The sequence below is a fragment of the Amblyraja radiata genome, chromosome 4, assembly GCF_010909765.2.
Source record: "Amblyraja radiata isolate CabotCenter1 chromosome 4, sAmbRad1.1.pri, whole genome shotgun sequence".
NCBI lineage: Eukaryota > Metazoa > Chordata > Chondrichthyes > Rajiformes > Rajidae > Amblyraja > Amblyraja radiata.
The window spans coordinates 106,258,035-106,282,707 of NC_045959.1; the positions used below are offsets into that span (position 1 = coordinate 106,258,035).

The 24,673-nt window shown below is 44.5% G+C and overlaps 1 protein-coding gene across 1 annotated transcript in view; it reads right to left on the bottom strand.

Moving 5' to 3' along the window:
• Positions 1-24,673, bottom strand: part of LOC116972456 (copine-3-like) — a 79,200-nt gene that overhangs the window by 11,646 nt on the left and 42,881 nt on the right. Inside the window, exons 8-13 of the mRNA XM_033020177.1 lie at positions 20,912-21,010; positions 19,624-19,710; positions 19,272-19,331; positions 8,412-8,545; positions 915-969; positions 772-823 (exon numbers count right to left, since the gene is read on the bottom strand). Coding sequence (XP_032876068.1) covers positions 772-823; positions 915-969; positions 8,412-8,545; positions 19,272-19,331; positions 19,624-19,710; positions 20,912-21,010 — 487 coding nt within the window. The remainder of the gene's footprint in view (positions 1-771; positions 824-914; positions 970-8,411; positions 8,546-19,271; positions 19,332-19,623; positions 19,711-20,911; positions 21,011-24,673) is intronic.

Here is a 24,673-nt window from a genome sequence, read left to right on the forward strand (position 1 = left end):
CCTACTTGCAGCTCACACTGCCACCCAGCTTTAAGTTACCCACAAACTTGGAGATGTTACATTTAATTCCTTCGTCTAAATCGATTCTCTCCTCCACCACCCCACCCCCTGATCCCCCTCCCCTCCCCATATAATTTTTCGACCTCTGTCTTCACAATTCGTAATTCATCAAATCTGTCTCACACCTTCAAAGACATACAGGTATGTAGGTTAATAGGCTTGGTGTATGTGTAAATCATCCCTAGTTAGAGCTCTAGGGGCTAGTGGAATCAAGGGATATGGGGAGAAGGCAGGCACGGGTTATTGATTGGGGACGATCAGCCATGAGCACAATGAATGGCGGTGCTGTCTCGAAGGACCGAATGGCCTCCTGCACCTATTTTCTATGCTTCTATGTGTGTAGGATAGTGTTAATGTGCGGGGATCGCTAGTCGGCGGGGACCCGGTGGGCTAACGGGCCTGTTTCCACGCTGTATCTCTAAACTAAACCTTCCTTTCTTATCTCTGGCCTTTGTTCCAACCATCTGTCTGTCAACCCCCACCTCGCCTATGCCAACCTATTTCTTGCCTCACTCCATCTTGCCTCTCCCCTTTTAGAACTTTCTTCTCCCCCCCCACAATCAGTCTGAAGAAGGTTCCCGACACAAAACATCGCCTATCCATGTTCTCCAGGGATGCCAGCTGAACTGCTGTTACTCCAACACTTTGTGCCCTTTTATTGATTACAGATTGCAGTTTCAAAAGGTATAAAATGCTAAGAAAATGGCCTACCTGCACAGAACGGATTTGTCGGGTTAAAATTGAGCGGAAATTCATGTGATACCTAGAGGTAAATGGCCATTGAAAAGGTATGAATATTAAACCAAACACAGTATCAAATTTTTCATTTCTTTCATTAATTATTCCACAATTACCTGCCAGTTAGGAGGTATCTTTGCACCAAATCCAAATGCTGGGAACAATTTGTCTCTGTATTAAAATAATCATAATCAAAAACATGCAAATAAATAAAGAAAGCCAAGATGGCAAATGGCAGTGAGTTTCAACAAGTATTCTGCATAATAAAGAAAAATTGACTTTTAGTTTACAGATACAGCGGGGAAACAGGCCCTTCGGCCCACTGAGTCCGTACCGACCAGCGATCCCCGCATATTAACACATCCAAACTCCGTACAGACAGCACCCTTGGTCAGGATCGAGCGCAGGTCTCTGGCGCTGTAAGGCAGGAAATCTACCACTGTTCCACCAAGCTTCCCCGCAAATGTCCTCAAATTCTAAGGTGTCATTGTTTTGCAATGGAAATGCCGCAGAATATTCAATCCCCACGATCAGACAGAAACTTGTACCTTAGGCCAAAATTTTCTGACTATTAAATAGCTTTGCACAAGAGCTCATGGACGGAGCTACCCTTTGGCAAAATCCACAAAGGGAAGGATCCATCGGAAGTCAAGCATGATATTCCCAACCTCAAAGTGAATTTTAAACATCCGGGTCTCCAGTCATGAAAGGTTTTCAATTGAGACGGGCTATATAGTAAGAGAGTGAGTTTACAAGATTATTAAAGACAATAATCTGAGGGCAACACAGTTTGCGCAGTGGCAGAGTTGTTGCCTTGCAGCGCCAGAGACCCGGGTTCGATCCTGACTATGGGTCATGTCTGTACGGAGTTTGTACATTCTTCCCATGACTTGCGTAAGTTTTCTTCGGGATCTCGTTTTCTCCCACATTCCAAATATATAATTTTACAGTTATACCATGCCAATTAACCTACAAACCCGTTTGTGTACAGGTTTGTAAGTTAATTGGTGTGGTATATTTGTAAAATTGTCGCTAGTGTGTGTAGGTTAGTTTTAATGTGCGGGGATCACTGGTCGGCGCGGACTTGATGGGCCGAAGAACCTGTTTCGGCGCAGTAGCTCTAAACTAAACTAAACAATATGGAAGAGATGATAAGATGATAAACAATAAAGACAATTTCTCATTCATTCATCATCTCAATAAAATTATTTATTGCTGTCTGTAATAAAAGATGACAATAGTGGCCAAGGCAATTATTATTAGAAGAGACATAATCATATGGCAAAAAATATTTCCTTTTAAAAATTACTGTGCCGTCACCAATTCTAAACGCAACTTCACAAGATGGAGTCGAAAGTGTCTTTATAGAACATGGCCACAGAAGCAGTTTTACTTTGAGTTGCAAGTAACAATCAAACAAAGATGGCAAGATAAGCAGGAATTCTAAACAAACTCTGGAACATTCATCAGTGGAAGCAATTCTGGCAAAATAGTTAATCTAATTTCCACTGAAGTGGTAAAAAGATAACATAAGAGGTTAGTTTACAAACTTAAAGCACACGGCATTGGGGGTTCAGTATTGATGTGGATAGAGAACTGGCTGGCAAACAGGAAGCAAAGAGTAGGAGTAAACGGGTCCTTTTCACAATGGCAGGCAGTGACTAGTGGGGTACCGCAAGGCTCAGTGCTGGGACCCCAGCTATTTACAATATATATTAATGATCTGGATGAGGGAATTGAAGGCAATATCTCCAAGTTTGCGGATGACACTAAGCTGGGGGGCAGTGTTAGCTGTGAGGAGGATGCTAGGAGACTGCAAGGTGACTTGGATAGGCTGGGTGAGTGGGCAAATGTTTGGCAGATGCAGTATAATGTGGATAAATGTGAGGTTATCCATTTTGGTGGCAAAAACAGGAAAGCAGACTATTATCTAAATGGTGGCCGACTAGGAAAAGGGGAGATGCAGCGAGACCTGGGTGTCATGGTACACCAGTCATTGAAAGTGGGCATGCAGGTGCAGCAGGCAGTGAAGAAAGCGAATGGTATGTTAGCTTTCATAGCAAAAGGATTTGAGTATAGGAGCAGGGAGGTTCTACTGCAGTTGTACAGGGTCTTGGTGAGACCACACCTGGAGTATTGCGTACAGTTTTGGTCTCCAAATCTGAGGAAGGACATTATTGCCATAGAGGGAGTGCAGAGAAGGTTCACCAGACTGATTCCTGGGATGTCAGGACTGTCTTATGAAGAAAGACTGGATAGACTTGGTTTATACTCTCTAGAATTTAGGAGATTGAGAGGGGATCTTATAGAAACTTACAAAATTCTTAAGGGGTTGGACAGGCTAGATGCAGGAAGATTGCTCCCGATGTTGGGGAAGTCCAGGACAAGGGGTCACAGCTTGAGGATAAGGGGGAAGTCCTTTAGAACCGAGATGAGAAGAACTTTTTTCACACAGAGAGTGGTGAATCTCTGGAACTCCCTGCCACAGAGGGTAGTCGAGGCCAGATCATTGGCTATATTTAAGAGGGAGTTAGATGTGGCCCTTGTGGCTAAGGGGATCAGAGGGTATGGAGAGAAGGCAGGTACGGGATACTGAGTTGGATGATCAGCCATGATCATATTGAATGGCGGTGCAGGCTCGAAGGGCCGAATGGCCTACTCCTGCACCTAATTTCTATTTTCTATGTTTCTATAACGAACTGCAGATGCTGGTATCTAGGGTAGAATTAGGGTTGCCAACTGTCCCGTATTAGCTGGGACATCCCGTATATTGGGCTAAATTGGTTTGCCCCATACGGGAGCACCCTTGTCCCGTATTTGACCGCTACTACTCAGGTCGAGGGGACTGTCGGGTCGGAGTGCCGCGTCCAGCTCCGCCTCACCCGTCCCGACGTAGTGCAGCCCATGGAGTGCAGCAGCAGCAGCGCCTCGCCCGTGGCCCCGTCGGTCGGTAGCCCGGGCAGCTGTCCGACCTTCGGACCTTCGCCTACCGCCGACACCACCACCACCCCTCCTTCTCATGGCTGATCATCGGTTCACGAGTTGGATGGGGTGCCGGACTTTGCGCCTCAGCTGGCCCGCCGGCTGGGCTTTGTGTGCAGTCCAGCACCCGGGCCAACTCATCATTCACCCAGCCACGGCCAAGTCGGTCAACGAATTGCCGTCGGGAATTTGTCCCATATTTTGACCGTTTGTCCCTGATTTGTGAGTGAGAAAGTTGGCAACCCTAGGTCAAAAACAAAGCGCTGGAGTAACTCAACGGGTCGAGCAGCATCTCTGAAGAATATGGGCAGCGTGACATTTTGGGTCAGGACCCTTCTTCAGACATCGCGAACCTGTTTTAAATCAATGACTCTTTTATTCTGAGCTCTTAATCTCAGTTTCCATGAGAAATTACATGTGTTACAAGAGGAAATTATATAGTATTCTACCACTGTCAGATGCCAACACAGTTTAAATATTTATTTATTCTCTTTGTGTTTAGGGATTTAATTTTTAGTTTGTGACCAAGCTGCTAACTGATAGCAACAGTAACCAGACACACAGTGGGAAGGAAAACAAACACAGATACACCACCAGAGGGCAGTCTATTAGACTCCTGATTTGGCATCTGCACTGATTTCACATTGGGTGCAGGAGAAGTTGGACTGTTCCAACATGACTAAATATGTTTAGTTTTAGTTTAGTTTAGAGATACAGCGTGGGAACAGGCCGACCAGCGATCCCCGCACATTAACACTATCCTACACCCACTAGGGACAATTTTTACATTTACTTAGCCAATTAACCTACAAACCTGTACGTCTTTGTAGTGTGGGAGGAATCCGAAGATCTCGGAGAAAACCCACGGGGAGAACGTACAAACTCCGTACAGGCATCACCCGTAGTCGGGATCGAACCCGGGTCTCCGGCGCTACATTCGCTGTAAGGCAGCAAATCTACCGCTGCGCCACTGTGACACGCGCTTAAGCAGGGAAAATGGTGCATTGACAAGGACAATATTCAATTGATAAGATTTTAAACTCTTACATAACTTTAACAAATCCATTTCAACATCCCATCCCAAATGTCACAACTTAACAAGTGAATCATGGAGTTTATACAGAAACGTGCAGCAAAATGCCTCAAAATTAAGAGATGTATAAATATCGTCACATTTTCTTCATGCAAGTTCCTAATTACTTTTCATGCTACATTTAAATGTCTAATTAAATCATCGTCACTGAAGATACAATGAATAATTAATAGATATTTAAAAGGAAAGCAAAAAAGCACTTAAGATAAAAGGAATAAACACCTTGTCTCTTTAGGCTTCAAAGTATACAATAAAATAACTTATTTATGACAATTTCTCCGAGAAGTATTAGAGCTTCATGAAATATGGAGCACAGAAATCTAATTCCTTTTCACTGAAGACAAATTTGTGAGTGAGTCTCGTGCAATAGCTTCTCAATCACTATGCTCTCTACAAGTTTGGAAAAGCAGCAAATCGAGATTATGCTCTGTAATTATCTTAACTGTTATATAGTCTTACAGCGTGGAAACAGGCCCAACTTGGCCACACCGACCAACAGGTCCCATCTACACTCGTCCCACCTGCCTGCCTATGGCCCATATCACTCTCAACCCATCCTATCCATGTACCTGTCTAAATGTTTCTTAAACGTTGCGATAGTCCCTGCCTCAACTACCTCCTCCGGCGGCTCGTTCCACCCTTTGCGTGAGAAAGTTACCCCTCAAGTTCCGATTAAATCTTTGAGAGGAAATATAATACCAAGAAGTGAAAATATCAAAAGGAGTAAAAAGTGTTGAGAGTTACTCACCCTCAAAAATATATATGAAATAACTCTTTAAAATAAAACCGTGTTAGTTTCAATATCAGCCCTATTTGGAACCTTAGCCCTTCTGTTCCATAATAATGCACTACCATAATTTCCTGCTGTTTCACTGAAAGAAGCCTGTTTGAATTCCTGTAGAACTGCAGATGCTGGTTTAAACCAAAGATAGATACAAAATGCTAGAGTAACTACGGGTCAGGCAGCATCTCTGGAGGAAAAGGTTAGGTGACATTTCGCGTTTGATGAAGGTTCCCGACCTGAAACATCACCCATCCTTTTCCTCCAGAGCTGTTGCATGAGACACTGAGTTACTCCAGCACTTTGTGTCTCACTTTCTGTTTGTATTCCTGTTAACTTCATCTTGTGGTGATTATGTGCTAGCATCTGGGCATCTGTACAGAACTCAACCTTTCAAGTCTGCCTCACCATTCACTATGATCGTGCCACATCTGCCCCAAGCCTCAACATTATTGCGTACAGTTTTGGTCTCCTAATCTGAGGGAGGACATTCTTGCCATAGAGGGAGTACAGAGAAGGTTCACCAGACTGATTCCTAGGATGTCAGGACTTTCATATGAAGAAAGACTGGATAGACTCGGTTTGTACTCGCTAGAATTTAGAAGATTGAGGGGGGATCTTATAGAAACTTACAAAATTCTTAAGGGGTTGGACAGGCTAGATGCAGGAAGATTGTTCCCGATGTTGGGGAAGTCCAGAACAATGGGTCACAGTTTAAGGATAAGGGGGAAATCTTTTAGGACCGAGATGAGGAAAACATTTTTCACACAGAGAGTGGTGAATCTCTGGAATTCTCTGCCACAGAAGGTAGTTGAGGCTAGTTCATTGGCTATATTTAAGAGGGAGTTAGATGTGGCCCTTGTGGCTAATGGGATCAGAGGTATGGAGGGAAGGCAGGTACAGAATACTGAGTTGGATGATCAGCCATGATCATATTGAATGGCGGTGCAGGCTCGAAGGGCCGAATGGCCTACTCCTGCACCTATTTTCTATGTTTCTATTATTCTAACTACGGTTGAGTAGAATTAGAGAAGGATTCCTGCTCAGAAATTTAAAAAACTTTGGTGGCAAAAACCAAACTCCACTTTGGTGACAAAAACAGGAAGGCCTTGCTGTCTCCTCCCCTTCCTTAACCCTCTAGCTGTCTCCTCCCACCCTCCCATCCACCCGCCCTCGGGCTCCTCCTCCTCCTCCCCTTTTCCTTCTTTCTTTCCCCCACCCCCCATCAGTCTGAAGAAGGGTTTCGGCCCGAAACGTCGCCTATTTCCTTCGCTCCATAGATGCTGCTGCACCCGCTGAGTTTCCCCAGCAATTTTGTGTAGGCAGATTATTAAGTCATGCGAGGAAAAGGGGAAGTACAATGAGATCTGGGTGTCCTAGTTCATCAGTCATTGAAGGTAAGCATGCAGGTAGTGAAGAAAGTGAATGGCATGTTGGCCTTCATAACAAGAGGAGTTGAGTATAGGAGCAAAGAGGTCCTTCTGCAGTTGTACAGGGCCCTAGTGAGACCACACCTGGAGTATTGTGTGCAGTTTTGGTCTCAAAATCTGAGGAAGGACATTCTTGCTATTGAAGGAGTGCAGCGTAGGTTCACGAGGTTAATTCCCGGAATGGCGGGATTGTCATATGTTGAAAGAATGGAGCGACTGGGCTTGTATACACCGGAATTTAGAAGGATGAGAGGGTTTCTTATTGAAACATATAACATTATTAAGGGATTGGACACGCTAGAGGGAGGAAACATGCTTCTGATGTTGGGGGAGTCCAGAACCAGGGGTCACAATTTAAGAATAAGGGGTAAGCAATTTAGAACGGAGATGAGGAAAAAAATCTGTGGAATGCTCTGCTTCATGAGGCGGTGGAAGCCAATTCTCTGGATGCTTTCAAGAGAGAGTTAACATAGAGCTATTAAAGATAGTGGAGTCAGGGGATATAGGGAGAAGGCAGGAACGGGGTACTGATTGTGGATGATCATATTGATCACAATGAATGGCGGTGCTGGCTCGAACTGCCGAATGGCCTGCTCCTGCACCTATTATCTATTTAGACTATAGAAGTCCGTGCCGACTAGCGATCCCCGTACACTAGCACTATCCTACACACTAGGGCCAATTTTACAACTTGCCAAAGCCAATTAACCTACAAACCTGTACGTTTTTGGAGTGTGGGAGGAAACCGGAGCACCCGGAGAAAACCCACGTGCTCACATGGAGAATGTACAAACTCCGTACAGACAGCATCTGTAGTCAGGATCGAACCTGGGTCTCTGGCGCTGTAAGGCAGCAACTCTACCGTTCCGCCACCGTGCCATCCAAATGGGTTTCGTGCCACAAGTATTTTCACCTGAAAGAACAGCTAGCTGCACTTACATTAACAGAAGCAAACACCAGTCTGAAAGTCTAGTGTGTAAAATACTTTTAAAATTATGACAATAGATAAGATGAACAAAACTATTTACTCATCATTTACAATTGACTTCCAATTCAGTGCATCAACATCGAAACAAGTAATTGCATTCAAATGCAGCTCTGAAAGGCTTGTTGAGCAGCAAGGAAGTTCCTTTCCAGAGGGAGCCTAAACAGTCTCAGTCTGATCCTACACATTCTAACACTGTAGTTGCATTAAAAAAAGTCATCAAATCAGGTCATTTCTTCCCCTTCAAGGCAAAGGTATGTGTATAACCCAAACAAGCCATGAATGGCAGCACATAACACAACCAAGCCTGACAGATAAAATAAACAAACAGGAATGCATTACGTATCATAGTCTTGAATGATCATTCCAACAGACCAGATTGCCATCAGGTATTCATTAAATCCATTAGGATTAATGTAATGTAGGGAGTCAGGTTTACGAGGGTCTCCGTTAGAGCCTGTGAAATCAATGCCGACCTGCAAAGAAGAAGAAAGCATATGCTAGAAATTAAAAAGCATAGGGCAATGCAAATATCATTCACATTCACAAGTTGGCCATTCGGCCCATCAAATCTACTCCGGCATTCAAGCGTGGCAGATCTCTGCCAAATACCGCTTTTGGAAGGGCCTGTTTCCATGCTGCAAGACTACAAGTAAATAAGTGAGTTAATAACAAAAATTGTGGCTCTGTGATCAACAGCTAACTTTTCATATCATCATTGTTTTTAAAGCTTGGCATAGTAGGAGCAGCAAAGCACAGGGCAAACACAAAACAGCAGCTCTGGTGTATGTGGCTTATTTAACAGTAAAGCATCCCAAGGCCTTCAAAGGAGAATAACCACAAGAAAAAATAATTGAGTCAGATATAGATATCACAGGACACGGGAACGTTTTCTAAAAAGGTGGGGGGTGGGGGGGGGAGGGGTTAATGACACTTAGGAAGGAAATTCAGATTTTAGGGACCTCATCTGCAGTACATCCATCAAGGGTAGAACTATCTGTATTCTATTTAAGACATTATTCCTTTGTAGCGCAGGGCGAGGGGGTGATCTTGTAGAGGTGTACAAAATCATGAGAGAAATAGATTGGGTAAACGTGCAGTCTTTTGCCCAGAGTAGAGGAATCGAGAACCAGAGGAAAGATTTAATAGGAACCTGAGAGGTAACTTTTTCCCACACAAAGGGTGGAAATATTTAGACAGGTACATGGATAGGCCAAATGCAGGCAGGTGGGACTAGTGTAGATGGCACATGTTGGTAGGTGTGTGCAATTTGGGCCGAAGGGCCTATTTCAATGCTGTATTACTCTATGACACAATCAGGGATGAAGGCCAGAAGTGCAACAGGGCCGAGATCAGAAGTTGACAAGATAATATTGTAGCATTGGTGGTTCAGGTGTAGAGTTCTCGCCTAACACGTGGGAGACCCGGGTTCAATTCCCAGCCAATGCAAAAAAACCATGGAGCTGTCCCGATTATTCTTTGGCTTCTACCTGCTTTTTGCTCATGTATGGTATGATTTGATTGGATGAATACTACTTCTGGGGATTGAGACCAATGTAGTGGAAAAGGATAAAGTACAAAAATCACATTTACAAAAGCTTTTCACTGTACCTCATTACACGTTCACAAGTTATAGGAGTAGAATTAGGCCATTCGGCCCATCGAGTCTACTCCGCCATTCAATCGTGGCTGATCTCTGCCTCCTAATCCCATTTTCCTGTCTTCTCCCCATGACACTTGACACCCGTTCTAATCAAGAATTTGTCTATCTCTGCATTAAAAAAAGTATCCACTGACTCGGCCTCCACAGCCCTCAGTGGCAATGAGTTCCACAGATTAACTACCCACTGAGTAAAAAAGTTCTTCCTCACCTCCTTTCGAAAAGAGCGCCCTTTAATTCTGAGGCTATGACCTCTGGTCCTCGACTCTTCCACCAGTGGAAACATCCTTTCCACATCCACTCTATCTATGCCTTTCATTATTCTGCAAGTTTCAATGAGGCCCCCCCTCAACCTTCTAAACTCCAGTGAGTAGAGGCCCAGTGCTGTCAAACGCTCATCATATTCTTGTAAACCTCCTCTGGATCCTCTCCAGAGCCAGCACATCCTTCCGCAGATACGGGGCCCAAATTTGCTCACAGTACTCCAAATGCGGCCTGACCAGTGCCAGAAAGAGCCTCAGCATTACATCTCTGCTCTTGTATTCTAGTCCTCTTGATATAAATGCTAGCATTGAATTTGCCTTCCTTACTACCTATTCGACTTGCAAATTAACTTTTTTGGGAGTCCTGCACCAGCACTCCCAAGTCCTCTGGAGTTCAGAAGGATGCGAGGGGATCTTATTGAAACATATAAGATTATTAAGGGTTTGGGCACGCTAGAGGCAGGAAACATGTTCCCGATGTTGGGGGAGTCCAGAGCCAGGGGCCACAGTTTAAGAATAAGGGGTAAGCCATTTAGAACAGAGACGAGGAAACACTTTTTCACACAGAGAGTTGTGAGTCTGTGGAATTCTCTGCCTCAGAGGGCGGTGGAGGCCGGTTCTCTGGATACTTTCAAGAGAGAACTAGATAGGGCTCTTAAACATAACGGAGTCAGGGGATATGGGGAGAAGGCAGGAACGGGTTACTGATTGGGAATGATCAGCCATGATCATATTGAATGGCGGTGCTGGCTCAAGGGCTGAATGGCCCACTCCTGCACCTATTGTCTATTGTCTACTGTCCCCTTGCACCTCCGATTTCTGGACTCACTCTCCATTTAGAAAATAATCTACTTATACTTATTACCAAAATGCATGACTCCGCACTTTGCTATACTGAATTTCTGCTGCCACTTCTCTGCCCACTCATCAAATCTGTTCAAGTCCTTCTGTAGAGTCCTTGCTTCCTCAACAGTGCCTGACCCTCAACCTATCTTAGCATCATCTGCAAACTTGGCCACAAAGCCTTCAATCCCCTTATCCAAATCACTAATATACAACGTGAAGAGAAGCTGCCCCATCATTGATCCTTGCGGAACTCCACTAGTCACTGACAGCTGTTATATTCCGGATGACAGAATGAATAACAACTTACACGCGAGTTGCCTGGATCATGAGAGAGCTTTATTAACCAACATTCCCTGCTTATATTGCACACCAACTTCTTCTTCTTCTTCTGTCGTATGTCTTTTAGACCTGCAGCTCCGTTGAGGCGAGCCAGGCCAACGTGTCATGGTCCAGGTTAATCAGACCTCGTTCACCATTCGGTGGCCGGTGTTTGGGGCAACTGGTGACTATGTGCTCCACTGTCTGTGTTGGGTCCCCACACTCGCAGGAGGCGCTCGCTGTCCACGAGGCCCCACCTCTTCATCGCTACTCCATAGCGTCCAACGCCTGCCCTCAAGCGGTTGAGGGTTGTCCACTGCTTTCGGGGCAGGTCCTGGCCAGGGACGTTGATGTAATGGTGTAGCCTAGATGGTTCCGCTGACTTCCACTGGTCTCTCCATCTCGTCTTGACCCAGGCGGCCTTAGAAGCGTCAGCTGGTGTTGTGCAGAACACCAACTCATTAACATATACATGAATATGTATGAATACATTACACCGCTCTCTTTTTTTAAGTATTAAATCTAAGTACTCAGTTACAATTTTGTTGTGATAATTGATTTAAACCAGTATTTTTTTTTAACATATTTACACATTTTTGTTTCACTTGTGCAGTGAGTTATTTAATTTACAAACCTAATCTGACTACTGGTTTACTGGTCCTGCCTGGTCGTCTGACAGTAACAGGTGTAACAGGTTTAGGTGTTGACTCATAGAAACGTAGAAAATAGGTGCAGGAGGCCATTCGGCCCTTCGAGTCAGCACCGCCATTCATTGTGACTCAACCAAAGATCATAGAGTGGAGCAGGATGGTTCACTCCGCGAAAAAGCCGTAGTAGGTGATGGGTAATCTTCAGCGACATTTCCGTAGCCGGCTTCCGTCATGGCGTCAAGTCAGGGAGATTCTGTTATATCAGGCTGAGAGATTAAAGGATAGACACAAAATGCAGCGGGTCGGGTGGCATTCCAGACGAAAGCAAAGATCGTAGAGCGGAATAGGTGACATTTCGGGTCGAGACTCTTCTTCAGACTGAGTCAGGGGAAAGAGAAACAAGAGATATAGACGGTGCTGAGGACAAATGAATGGAAGATATGCCTATATCTCCCATTTCTCTTTCCCTTGACTGTCAGTCTGAAGAAGGGTCTCGACCCGAAACGTTACCTATTCCGCTCTATGATCGTTGCTTTCGTTCATCTGTCCGCGCGTTCGCTCGCTCTTGGTGCCGGCACTTCTCCCCTCAGACTCCGCCAAACGAACACACACACACACGCGCAGCATGTCCGGCAGGTCCGTGCAGGCCGAGACTAGGAGCAGGACGAAGGATGACATCAAATGAGTCATGGCAGCTATCGAAAAAGTCGACCCGAAATATCACCTATTCCTTTTCTCCAGAGATGCTGCCTGATCCGCTGATTTACTCCAGCCTTTTGTGTCTGTCTTCAGTTTAAACCAGCATCTGCAGTTCCTCCCTGTACAAGGTATGTGCCGTTTTCATGTGTATTAACGTGTGTCCAGTCAGATTTGGCTTCCAGTCAGATTAACAATTATGCAAGTTTCCACACCCACACTGACTTCAGCAAATAACGACCAAGGCAGTGCTGATAGTGATGGGGGAAATTGATGAGAGTTTTTACTGCATTTAAAAATAAATTTTTAAAAAACATTTAAAACATTTAAAAACACTCAAACTGTTCCCCGCAACGCTCATTACACTGCGAGAGGCGTAACTGAAGTCGGGTCGGGTTTACTGAAATGGCGGAAGTTACGCTCCGGTGCGTACTACACGTCAGTCTATTGGATTTAGCAGGAGTGGACCTTCTTGCTCTGCTCTAAGATCTTTGGACTCAACTGTTGGCTTGTTTGGCTCAGTTTTAGTACCCTGACTTTGACCAGAGGAATCTGTTTCTTTGTCTGTACTAACTGAACTTTGTGTTTCTATCACAGTGGTCTCTTCCAACTCACTTTCTGATTTTTAAAAAAACACAGGGATTAGGACGTCATGCTCAGTTTTTGGTTCATCTTTGGCTGGAATCATTTGATCAACATGAACACTTTTGGTCCTATCTCCAGCTACAACTAAGTATCTTTTTGTTCCACACAATTCCACTAATTTCCCAACATCCCATTTGTCTTGACTGGACTTGTTGGGAGGACTGAGAACACGAACCTGCTCATCTGGCTTGAAGTACCTCTCCTTTTTGTGGGAATCAAAATGGCATTTTTGACTTAACTGTTTTTGCTCAACTCCCAAAGCCAAATTGGGTTGTACTAGACTTAGGCGTATTCTTAGCCTTCTCTTCATCAACAGTTCTGCAGGTGAGTAACCTGTTGTTGTGTGTTGTGTGGTTCTGCACTTCAGCAAGAAACTAGCCAAACGATGTTTCATGCTGAGCTTTGAACTGCCCAGCAAAACCTGTTTCTTGAGAGTATCTTTGACAACTCTAACACACCTTTCCGCCGCCCTGTTGGAGGCTGGATGAGGGAACAAGTGTGTGTTTTACATTTGCTCACCAGTGACTCGATGTCACTGACAATACCAGGCCAAGACACAAAACTTCTGGCAATTGACTTCATGCTTACTATGCCAGGATGTTCGGCATGAAGTTCATTCATAATTTTGTTTCTCAAAGACTCTGGTACAACCACTCTGTAACCCCACTTAATGCATCGCTGCTCACATGATAATTCATGGCTTCGATTATGGAAAGGCTTCAGCTCTGAGTTTAAAACTGAGTTCAATCCACTATCGATTTCAGTCCAACCATTCAATGTCTGTTCATAGACCCACTTCAGCACAGTGTCTTTCTCTGTTTCTGCTGCAATTTCATCATCTACAACTTGCAGTATGTAGATTGAGTTCTCACTTCCCACGTCACTTCCCACGTCACTTCCCACGTCAGAGTTCTCACTTCCCACTGTCCCGGTTGCCCCAGGTTCCCATGGGGCAACCGGGACAAAGCATCTGCAATTGTGTTGCACTTGGAGCTTCAGTACTCCACCTTGTAGTCATACTGGGACAGCAACATTGCCCAGCGCTGCATCCTTGATACTGCCATGGAAAGTATAGCTGACTTGGGACCAAGTATCACTAGTAGTGGCTTGTGATCAGTCACTAGGGTGAATGGTCGGCCGAGAAGAAACTGATGGAATTTCTTGATTCCGAACACGATGCTGAGTGCTTCCTTTTCTATCAGTGCATAATTGCATTCACTCGGTGATAGGGTGCGGGATGCAAAAGCAATATGCTTTTCCTGTCCGTCATTCATTACGTGGGAGATCACTGCACCTACACCATAACTTGAAGCATCACAAGCAAGTTTCATCTCGCGTGTCGTATCGTAGTGAGCAAGGAGTTTGTGACTTGTCAAGTTTTCCTTGCAGATGTCATATGCACGTTGCTGTTCCTTCCCCCACGTCCATTTCTTTTTGTAGCAGATGACGTATAGACAGTTGCTAAATCTGGAAGGAATGGTGCATAGGACTGCACCACCCCAAGGAATGATCGAAGCTCTGACACATTGTTGGATTTTGGAGCATTCACTATTGCTTCAACTTTCGCCTTCGCAGGGCGAAGTCTGTTGGCGACTACTTTGAGTCCAAGGTAGATCACCTCTGACTGCGCAAATGCACATTTACTTTGTCACAGTTTGACATTGTGGCAGTTCAGTCGTGTGAGAACTTGCTCAAGTATTTCCAGATGTTCTTCCATGCCCTCTGTGAATAACAGTAGGTCATCCTGGTTGCACACACAGTGCGGAATGCCTTGTAACATTTTGTCCATGACAGACTGGAACATTTTCGGGGAGGATTTCACAACATAGGGCAGCTTTGTATATGAATACAAGCCCTTATGTGTGTTGATAGTCAAGTACTGCTGACTTTCCTTGTCGACATTGAGTTGGGTGTAAGCGTGAGACAAATCCAGTTTAGTGAAGACTCTAAGTTCTGCGTACAGATCTTGCGAGGTTGGTAACGGATATTTTTCGTCATCAACAGCTTGGTTGATTGTGACTTTGTAATCACCACATAGTCGAACAGTTTTGTCGGCCTTGGGTACAGCCACAATTGGCGTTGCCCAGTTACTCTGGTCTGTCTTCACGAGTACTCTGTTCCGCTCTAACCTGTTGAGTTCTACCTCCACTTGTTGCTTTAGTGCATATGGTACAGGTCTTGGTCGACAATACACAGGTCTCACATCTTGCTTAAGTCGAATGTGTGCAGAGTACCCTGTTATTCCCATGTAACTGTCGGCAAAAATGTTTGCATGTTTGCTTATGACGTTTTCAAGACGTGATTTGGACAAATCGACGCTGAAAAATGTTCTTCCAGTCTAACTCTATTCTGCTCAGCCAATCCTTTCCAAGGAGGGTTAGTTTATTTCTGTAGCTGGCCATTATGATGGGCAGTGTTACTGACTGATCATTATGCTGAACTTTACAGTTCATTTGTCCACATGTCTCCAAAACCTCACCCGAGTAAGTTCTCATCTTGACCTTACTCTCAAACACTGGTATCTATGGGAACTTTGTTTCGTACAGGTCTTTGCTCGTGACCGATCAATCTGCTGCCGTGTCAATACACATATCACAATACAATAAACAACTGTTCATTAATCAACAGTTTAGTTCGAAAGTCCTTGCCTTGGCTGGTTGTCGGCTTATCGATGTTGGTTGCATAAATGGTGTACAACCCAAGTTCATTTCCATCTGATTTCACCTTCAAACTGTGAACTCCTTTCTGGTGTTGTCGCTTTATTCCTGCAGATTGTTGGTTTCCTGCTTTAAGCTTGGCCCGACATGCTGAGGCGATATGGCCTTCCTTCCAGCAGTTATAGCACTTGGCCATTTTGAACTGACAAAATTGGGATGAGTGATTACCGTTGCAACGATAACAACTGGCTGAACTCGGCTCCCCGCCACACTTTGGTTTTGGTTTAGCGCCGCTTGGTTTGGCCATAGGCCCTGCCTTGTGACTGTAAACGGCCACTGCAGTCTGTGGTGGACGAAACTCACGAGCATTCTTTGATGCCATCTCCATTGTTGTAGCAATCTTGCTGCTTTCTCGAATGTAAGATCTGGAGGGTTCATGAGTTTGGACTGAATTCGTTCATCCACTAGACCACATACAAATCTGTTGCGTAGTGCACGTCCGAGAAAGGTTTCAACGCTACAGTGCAAACTTAAGTTTTTCAAGGTAACAATGTACTCATTGATTGTCTCATTCTGCTTCTGGTTTCCAGTGCCGAATTTATAGCTTTCTGTAATTTCCAGAGGCTTTGGGTTGAAGTGCAAGGAGATTCACGAGTGTGCCGTACACTTCAGGACCGATCTCCATGAGCAGAATCGCTTTAATGCATTCGCAAACAGCTTTATTTGTTTCAGTCACTATCTCTCCTTCACCACTAATCTCCAGTATGTTGTTTGCCATGAAAAACATGTTTGCTCTCTCCATAAAGGAGCTGAATGGATCTCTACTCTTGTCAAAAGTGCCAAGGTTTCCGATGTAGCCCGTGGACGCTGCCATCGTATTGTTCTCTTTTTTTTAAAAGTTCGTTCAAAACCCTGATTTCCTGTCTGTTCTGGTGTAACAATTCACCTATAACTTAGCCGTACAAAAACTATTCAGCTTGAGGAACTGGACAAAACAAAATCTTATACAATCCCAAGGACAGCATTTTGCCACGTAGACACAACATAGTGATAGCCTAATAAACTTGCCGATTTGTACAGCTGCTGTTTTAAACTACAGTCCCCTGCATAGAAGGATCTGCGGCCTATTGTGTCCAGCTCACAAACAACTGCGACACAACTCTGTATTTACTGTTTAAAATGTTAAACAATACTGCGTGTTGCAAAACAGTCCTGCACTGTATTTAAAGGATGAGTTCACAAACTCTATCCTATCCTCATCGCCAATTTTGTTAAGAGCCTGTCCCACTGTACGAGGTAATTCAAGAGTTCTCCCGAGTTTCCCCTGATTCGAACTCGGATAATTACGGTAATGTCCGCTCGTAGGTACTCGGGGCTCTTGTGGACATTTTTCAACATGTTGAAAAAACTTCACGAGCTTACCGCGTTTCCCGAGTACATGCCTTTAACGTTACGAGCCGCTAAAAGAAGTCCCGAGCTCCGACTTACCCGCTACGTACTTACCACGAGTTTGATTTTTTTTTTTAAACTTCCAGCAATTAGAGCACTTGGGTAAACACGTATAGTGGGACAGACCCTTTATATTCCAGACGGCAGAATGAATAACAACTTACACGCAGGTTGCCTGGATCAGGAGAGAGAGCTTTATTACCCAACATTCCCTGCTTATATTGAACACGAACTCATTAACATATACATGAATATGTATGAATACATTACAGCAGCCAACCTGAAAAAATGTATTTTATTGCAACTCTTTGCCTTCTGCCATACAGTCAATTCCCTATCCATGCTAGTATCTTCCCTTTAATACCATGGGCTCTCATCTTCCCTAGCAGCCTGACATGCGGCACCTTATCGAATGCCTTCTAAAAATCTAGGTAAACAACATCTACAGCCGCCCCTCTGTCTGTCCTACTATTAACTTCCTCAAAGAAGTTCAGCAGATTCGTCTAGCAAGATCTTCCCTTCACAAAACCAGGCTGACTTCGGCCTATTTTATCGTGAACTTCTAATTACTGCGTAACATTCATCCTTTATAATTGACTAAATTCTTACCAACTACCGAAATCAGGCTAACCGCCCTCTAGTTTCCGCACTTCAGCTTTGCTCGCTTCTTGTGCAGCGGGGTGATATTCGCAACTTTCCAATCTTCAGGAATCACTCCTAACTCTCGTGATTCTTGAAATACAACTAAACAGAACTCCTTCAGATCCCTGGGGTGCAGTCCATCCATTCTTGGTGACTTATGCACCCTCAGACCTTTCGGTTTTCCTAGCACCTTCTCCTTAGTAATCGCCACTCCACTAACTTCCACCCCCTGACTCTCTAGGATTGCAGGCACACTGCTGGTGTCTTCCACTGTGAAGACTGATGCAAAAAAGTTATTCAATTCCTCTGCCATTTCTTCATTTTCCTGTTATCACTTCTCCTGCACCTTTCTCCAGCGGCCTAACGTTCACTCTTGCCTCTTTTTTACTCTTTATATATCAGTAGATACTCTTGCTCTCCTCTTTTATATTATTGGCTAGCTTACATTCGTACTTCATCTCTTCTCTCCTCATTGTCCTTTCAGGTACCTTTTGTTGTTCTTTACAAAACATCCCAATCCTCTGGCTTCCCACTAATCTTTGCAATGTTATATGCCTTATCTTTTGCTTTTGTTGTCCATAACCTCCTTTGTCATGTGACAATAAACTCAACATTTATTAATACAAACTCATCAAAGAATAACAGTGCTGATAATAAAATAAGCTCTAATTCAAATAGGAACAATAATCTTCAATGTTTTTTATCTGTTTTACAGCCTGAACAATTTAAAGGTTCAAAGGTATTTTATTGTCGTGTGTACCAATTAAGGTACAGTGAAATTTGATTTGCCATACAACCATGCTAGCAAAAGCAACAAGACACACAACCACATAAAAGGTTAACATAAACATCCACCACAGCGGATTCCACATTCCTCGCTGTGATGGAAGGCAATAACTGTTTTCCCTCTTTATTCTCCCGCGGTCGGGGCAGTCAAACCATCAGCAGTCGGGGCGATCAAAGCTCCCGCAGCCGGCGATCTAAGCGCCCGCGATCAAAGTGGTCGACGCTCCTGTAGTTGGAGCTCCCGAAGTCGGTCCCTAACCAAGGGACCGCGAGCTCCACGATATTAAGTCTGCAGGCTCCCGTGGTTGGAGCTTCGAGATCGATCCCCGACAAAGGGACCGCCAACTCCACGATGTCAGGCCGCAGTGCAGGCGGGGATACGACGCGGAGAAAAATTTGCATCTCCGTCAAGGGAAGAGATTTTTAAATGTTTCCCCCAACTCCCCCCCCTCCCCCCCTCCTCCTCATAAAACAAAGCCAAAGAACACTAAAACATACATTTAACACATACTTAAAAAACAAAGAAGAAAAGGAAGAGACAGACTGTTGGCGAGGCAGCCACTGCGGCGCCACCCAGTGGTCAAACTTACAATGAAGTTCATCTGACAGCCACCCATGATATAATCCAGAAAAGAATATTCTTTCACAATCTGCAAATTTAATAATTAAAATATTAACGTTAGCACGTCACAAATTGCTGTAATTCATTGATTTATAACTCAAAGCATCAATTAGTTTCTTATCTTGTGAGTAATATAATTCAAAGCATTTAATAGTTTTATGCAATTATCTGTATCATAATTTTTTTAAATAATAATGGAAATTATTAAGTGTTCCCTTTGCCAAATTGGGTATAATCGCAAAAATACAGTAACATTAAAATACACTCATTTAGAGTCTTGGAATAATAGACCAGGAAACAGGTCCTTCAATGACACCCACCTGACACAGTTTGAAGCTCACTATTCCAGAGTTTTTGTAACTTCTCTTTTTCTGTTTTTTCTTTGGATTAATACACTCAAATTCAGCCTGTGAGAGAAACCCCAAGAGAAATATATACTTCAAGTCATGAGTGTTTAATTGTCATATGCACCGAAGCGGAACAATTAAATTCTTATTTGCAGCCGCACTAGATTTGTAAACACAGCACTTAATAGATAACATAATAAGCAAACAAAATAAAAGTTCAATGAATTAAAAAAAAATCCCACGTCACTTACACTAGACTAATTCAATTTGAACATTGAAACCTATTCTACAACTAAAAATGAAAGGAATCCAATTAGCATGTTTTTTCCTGCAGATTATTTGGAGTTACTCCACTTTTAAGTGCTTCAAAGCTCCTTAGGAACAGCGGAACATGATCACGTGCAGGTTGCCGTGGTCAAAAGCAAAATAGGCAGAAGCTACTCAGTTGTTACTGTGGGTAAAGTCCAGTCACAGCAGCAGCCCGTTACAGTGTTTTAACCAGACTGACTCTCTCTCTCTCTTTGCTCATTTACAAGAGAACAAATACTGTGGGGGAAAATGTGCCGAGAAATTTTACATTTTGATATGTTTCTATGATTAAATAAATTTGTAAATATTCCTATAGAGCAGGATTGGGCTTTGTTTGTGAACAATACTCTCCTTCCAACAGAACGTTCGGCAAAGTGGCGCAGTGGTAGAGTTGCTGCCTTAAGGGGCTGTCCCACTGCGGCGACCTAATCTGCGAGTTTAGAAGAGTTTGCCCTCGACTCAAACTCGCAGCATGGTCGACACGTGGTCTTGGGAGGTCCTATGAGGTCACTGGAACTCTCCTTCATGCCCGATGGAAGTTCCCGCATACTCGCGGCCTCAGTTTGGACGAGGAAAATGTTTCAGCATGTTGCAAATATTTCCGCGAGTAAAAATTGGTCGGCATGGTTCTTTTGAACTCGTAGTGCAGTGGAGTGGGGTCGCTATGTAGTTACAGGCAGTCGAGGGCAGCCGTAGGCAATCTCCTTCGCTGACCGGGCATTTTAATTGGCTCATTGGAGTTTTCAGGACCAAGGAAAACCGACCGGTAATTTAAATGCCCGCTAAACTTTATTATGTTGTCTGGCTTCTTAAAAGTGTCTCCACTCCTTTTCTCCTAGAACATATGAACCTGTGTATTCCAAAAGGTAACATAATAGATTTATTTTCCTCTTGTTTACAAAGAATAGAATAAAACAGCATAATTCTTCTGTATTATTAGATAATAACTTACTGGTGAGATATGTGATGCTACTTGCAACGTCTCCATATTGGTCTCGAACGTCCCGATCAGATCGTGTGATCCGTCGTTGTCATAGTCGTAGCAGGTTACCTGAAAATAAATCTTTCATGAGTAAATTGACGTGTATAAGTTCAGTTGAGTTTAGTTTCAGCGCAGAAACAGGGCCCTCGGCCCACCGAGCCCGCACCGACTTGCGATCTCCGCACACTTGCGATTAACACTACCCTACGCACCCCAGTGACAATTTTACATTTATACCAAGCTAATTAACCTACAGGCCTGTACGCTTTGGAGTGTGGGAGGAAACAGAAGATCTCGGAGAAAACCCTCACGGGTCCCGGGGAGAACGTACAAACTCCGTACAGACAAGTTCAGGGTCGAACCCGGCTGTAAGGCAGCAACTCTCCCACTGCTCCACTGTGCTGCCCAATGTAACACAGAAACATAGAAACATAGAAAATAGGTGCAGGAGGAGGCCATTCGACCCTTCGAGCCAGCACCGCCATTCATTGTGATCATGGCTGATTGTCCCCAATCAATAACCCGTGCCTGCCTTCTCCCCATATCCCTTGATTCCACTAGCCCCTAGAGCTCTATCTAACTCTCTCTTAAATCCATGCAGTGACTTGGCCTCCACTGCCCTCAGTTGCAAGCTCTTAGAAAGAGTAACAGAGTTAAGATATTTCAGGTTAATGGCCCTTTAGTGGAAGCTTCCTGATGATGTAGAGATCACTGACTTGAAAAATTAACTGCATCTCTCTCCACAACTGCTACCCAATTTGCTGACACTTCAATACTTGAGGCTTTTATTTCAGATCAAGAGAAGTTTGCTTTAAAGAGCACTTTAAAAAGCTCTCTGCCTGCTGGGATTTGGACAAAATTTCAATGCATTATTTTAATACATTATGCAAAAAGATGCTGTGCAATCTATTCCGACAAATCTGCTGTGCAAGATGTGTGTGCATTGACTAAACTAACCATCAGGTTTATCACAAACAACACAGCTCAAGTCTCACTGCAGAGATTATATTCCAATGGATGATATTTTCAACCACTTAACTGGAGTAAAATAAATTCAATATTATATGGTACTTGTGAACACAAGTAACATGTTGATTAATAAGGGCAGCATTAGATGAGAATGGGAACTGGGTAGTGGCTGCTGAGGACCGGGGGAGGTGGATAAAGGACCTCCTGGTGGGTATGAAGCACCATGACAGTATGTGGTGCAAGACCCTGGAAGCCAAACGACGATGCCACACAAAGTTCAACGGCAACAGCAGCACGCTCCCCAATTCAACGGCCAAAGACAACTTCATCTGTGGAAACGGTGGGCCCGTCTGTCAAGGACAGGTCTAGTCAGCCACGGCAGGAAATGCAACCACAGATGAAACATTCCCCTCTCCAAGCAGGACAAGGTCGGAACCAGTCTGAAGAAGGGTCTCGACACGAAACGTCACCCATTCATGCTCTCCAGAGATGCTGCCCGTCTCCCCGAGTTACTCCAGCATTTTGTGTCTACCTTCGAGGGCAACGTCACAGCCGCACCAACATCTCTCGTGAGGGGTCAGCTCTTCCTTTCCTCCAGAGATGCTGTCTGACACGCTGAGTAACTCCAGCTTTGTGCGTTTACGGTTTAAGCCAGCATCTGCAGTTTGTTCCTGCACGTCTGAAGAGTCTCGACTCGACACGTCACCTATTCCTTCTCTCCAGAGATGCTGCCTGTCCCGCTGAGTTACTCCAGAATTATATGTCCATGTTCCTTCCTGCACCATCATCTCCCACAGATGTACAGGTGCGAACCCCATCCCCCAGATGAGAATGATTGATTGAATGATTGAAAGATACAGCACGGAATCAGGCCCTTTGCTCCACCCTGTCCACCCAAATAATCGATCACCTGTTCACGCTAGTTCTAAGTTATCCCACTTTTACGTCCACTCCCTACACATTAGCGGAAATTTCCAATGCCCAATTAACCTACAAACCCACACTTCTTTGAGATGTGGGAGGAAACCGGAGAAAACCCACGAGGTCGCAGAGAAAACGTGCAAACTCCCCGCAGACAGCACCCGAGGTCAGGATCGAACCCAGGTCTCTGGTGTTATGAGGCAGCAGCTGTACCAGCTGCGCCACTGTGCCGAAAGGTGTGTTGCCAAAAGGTTTCAAGACTTATCGAGTTGATTGCCAACGTGCACATGCCATGTGCAGGAAGGAACTGTAGATGTTGGTTTACACCGAAGATGGACACAAAATGCAGGAGGAAGTCGACAGGACAGGCAACATCTCTGGGGGAAAGGAAGGGTGATGTTTCAGGTATGGCTGTTTACCTTTAACGAGCAAAAATAAATAAGTTTCTATTTCTCAGTCACTTGCGTAACAGGAAGCAAAAGGAATAAGAACCTGTGAAAGAAAGAGTGGAACCGCTCAGAGATCTTACACGTCAAACTTATATGCTTGTGCATATTTGCTCAAGTCCAGTCAATTATTGGCCACTTCAATAAGTAACAGGTACTATAACTGCATTTAAAAGGCACGGACAGGTATATTGTTAGGAAATGTTTAGAGGGATATGGGCCAAACGCAGACAGGTGGGACTATCTTAGGTGGGGCAACTTGGTCAGCATGGACAAGTTGGGCCGAAGGGCCTGCTTCTGTGCTATATGACTCTATGTGACCTTTAACAACCTAAATTACTATAAAAACCTATTTTGTTCATTCATGCCTTGCAGAAAGAATGTTTAATCTGGTCGGGCCCAAAGTGGTTGACTCTAATGTGCCATCTAAAATCATCTAGCAAACCATTCCGTTCAGACAATAAATGCTAACTTTGTCAGCAAAGCATAAGTTCATAAGTGATAGGAGCAGAATTAGGCCACGTCTACTCCGCCATTCAATCACGGCTGGTCTATCTTTCCCTCTTAACCCCATTCTCCTGCCTTCTCCCCATAACCCCTGACACCCGCACTAATCATGGATCACAAAACAAAAGAACAAACATTAAAATAAGATGCAGGGGTGGCGCAGTGATGCAGCGGCAGAGTTGTTGCCTTACAGCAGGGGTCGGCAACCTGCGGGCCGTAACCCAACCTGCGGTCCCCGTAATCATCCCGCCCGCCGGGCGCCCCGAGCAGCGGCCGAGCTCTGGCTGTACCGCATCCTGCGCAAAGCCGCCAGCACGGCCGCGCAACTTCTGTAAACACGTTTAAGAAAGAACTGCAGATGCTGGAAAAATCGAAGGTAGACAAAAATGCTGGAGAAACTCAGCATGAGGCTGCCTCACCCGCTGAGTTTCTCCAGCATTATTGTCTACCTTCTGTGAGCACGTGATTTGATGCCTGCCATCCGGGGCGGGATCCATGTGTACACGTGATAGATTTGGCCCGCCATCCGCTCACAGACATGTGTCCCGGCCCCTATGCAGAACAAGGTTGCCGACCCCTGCCTAACAGAGACCTGGGTTCAATCCTGACAACGGGTGCTGTCTGTACGGAGTTTGTCCATTCTCCCTATGACTGCGTAGATTTTTTCTGAGTGCTCCGGTTTCCTCCCAAACTCCAAAGAGGTTAATTGACTTCGGTAAAAAAGAGTAAATTGCCCCTAGTATGTAGGATATCACAAGTGTACAAGGTGATCGTTGCTCAGCTTGGACTCGGTAGGCCAAAGGGCCTGATTCTCCTCTGTATCACTAAAGTCTAGTATCGTTATACTGTTCAGTGAAGAATATAAAGTTCAAGTTAATCTTTCAAAAGC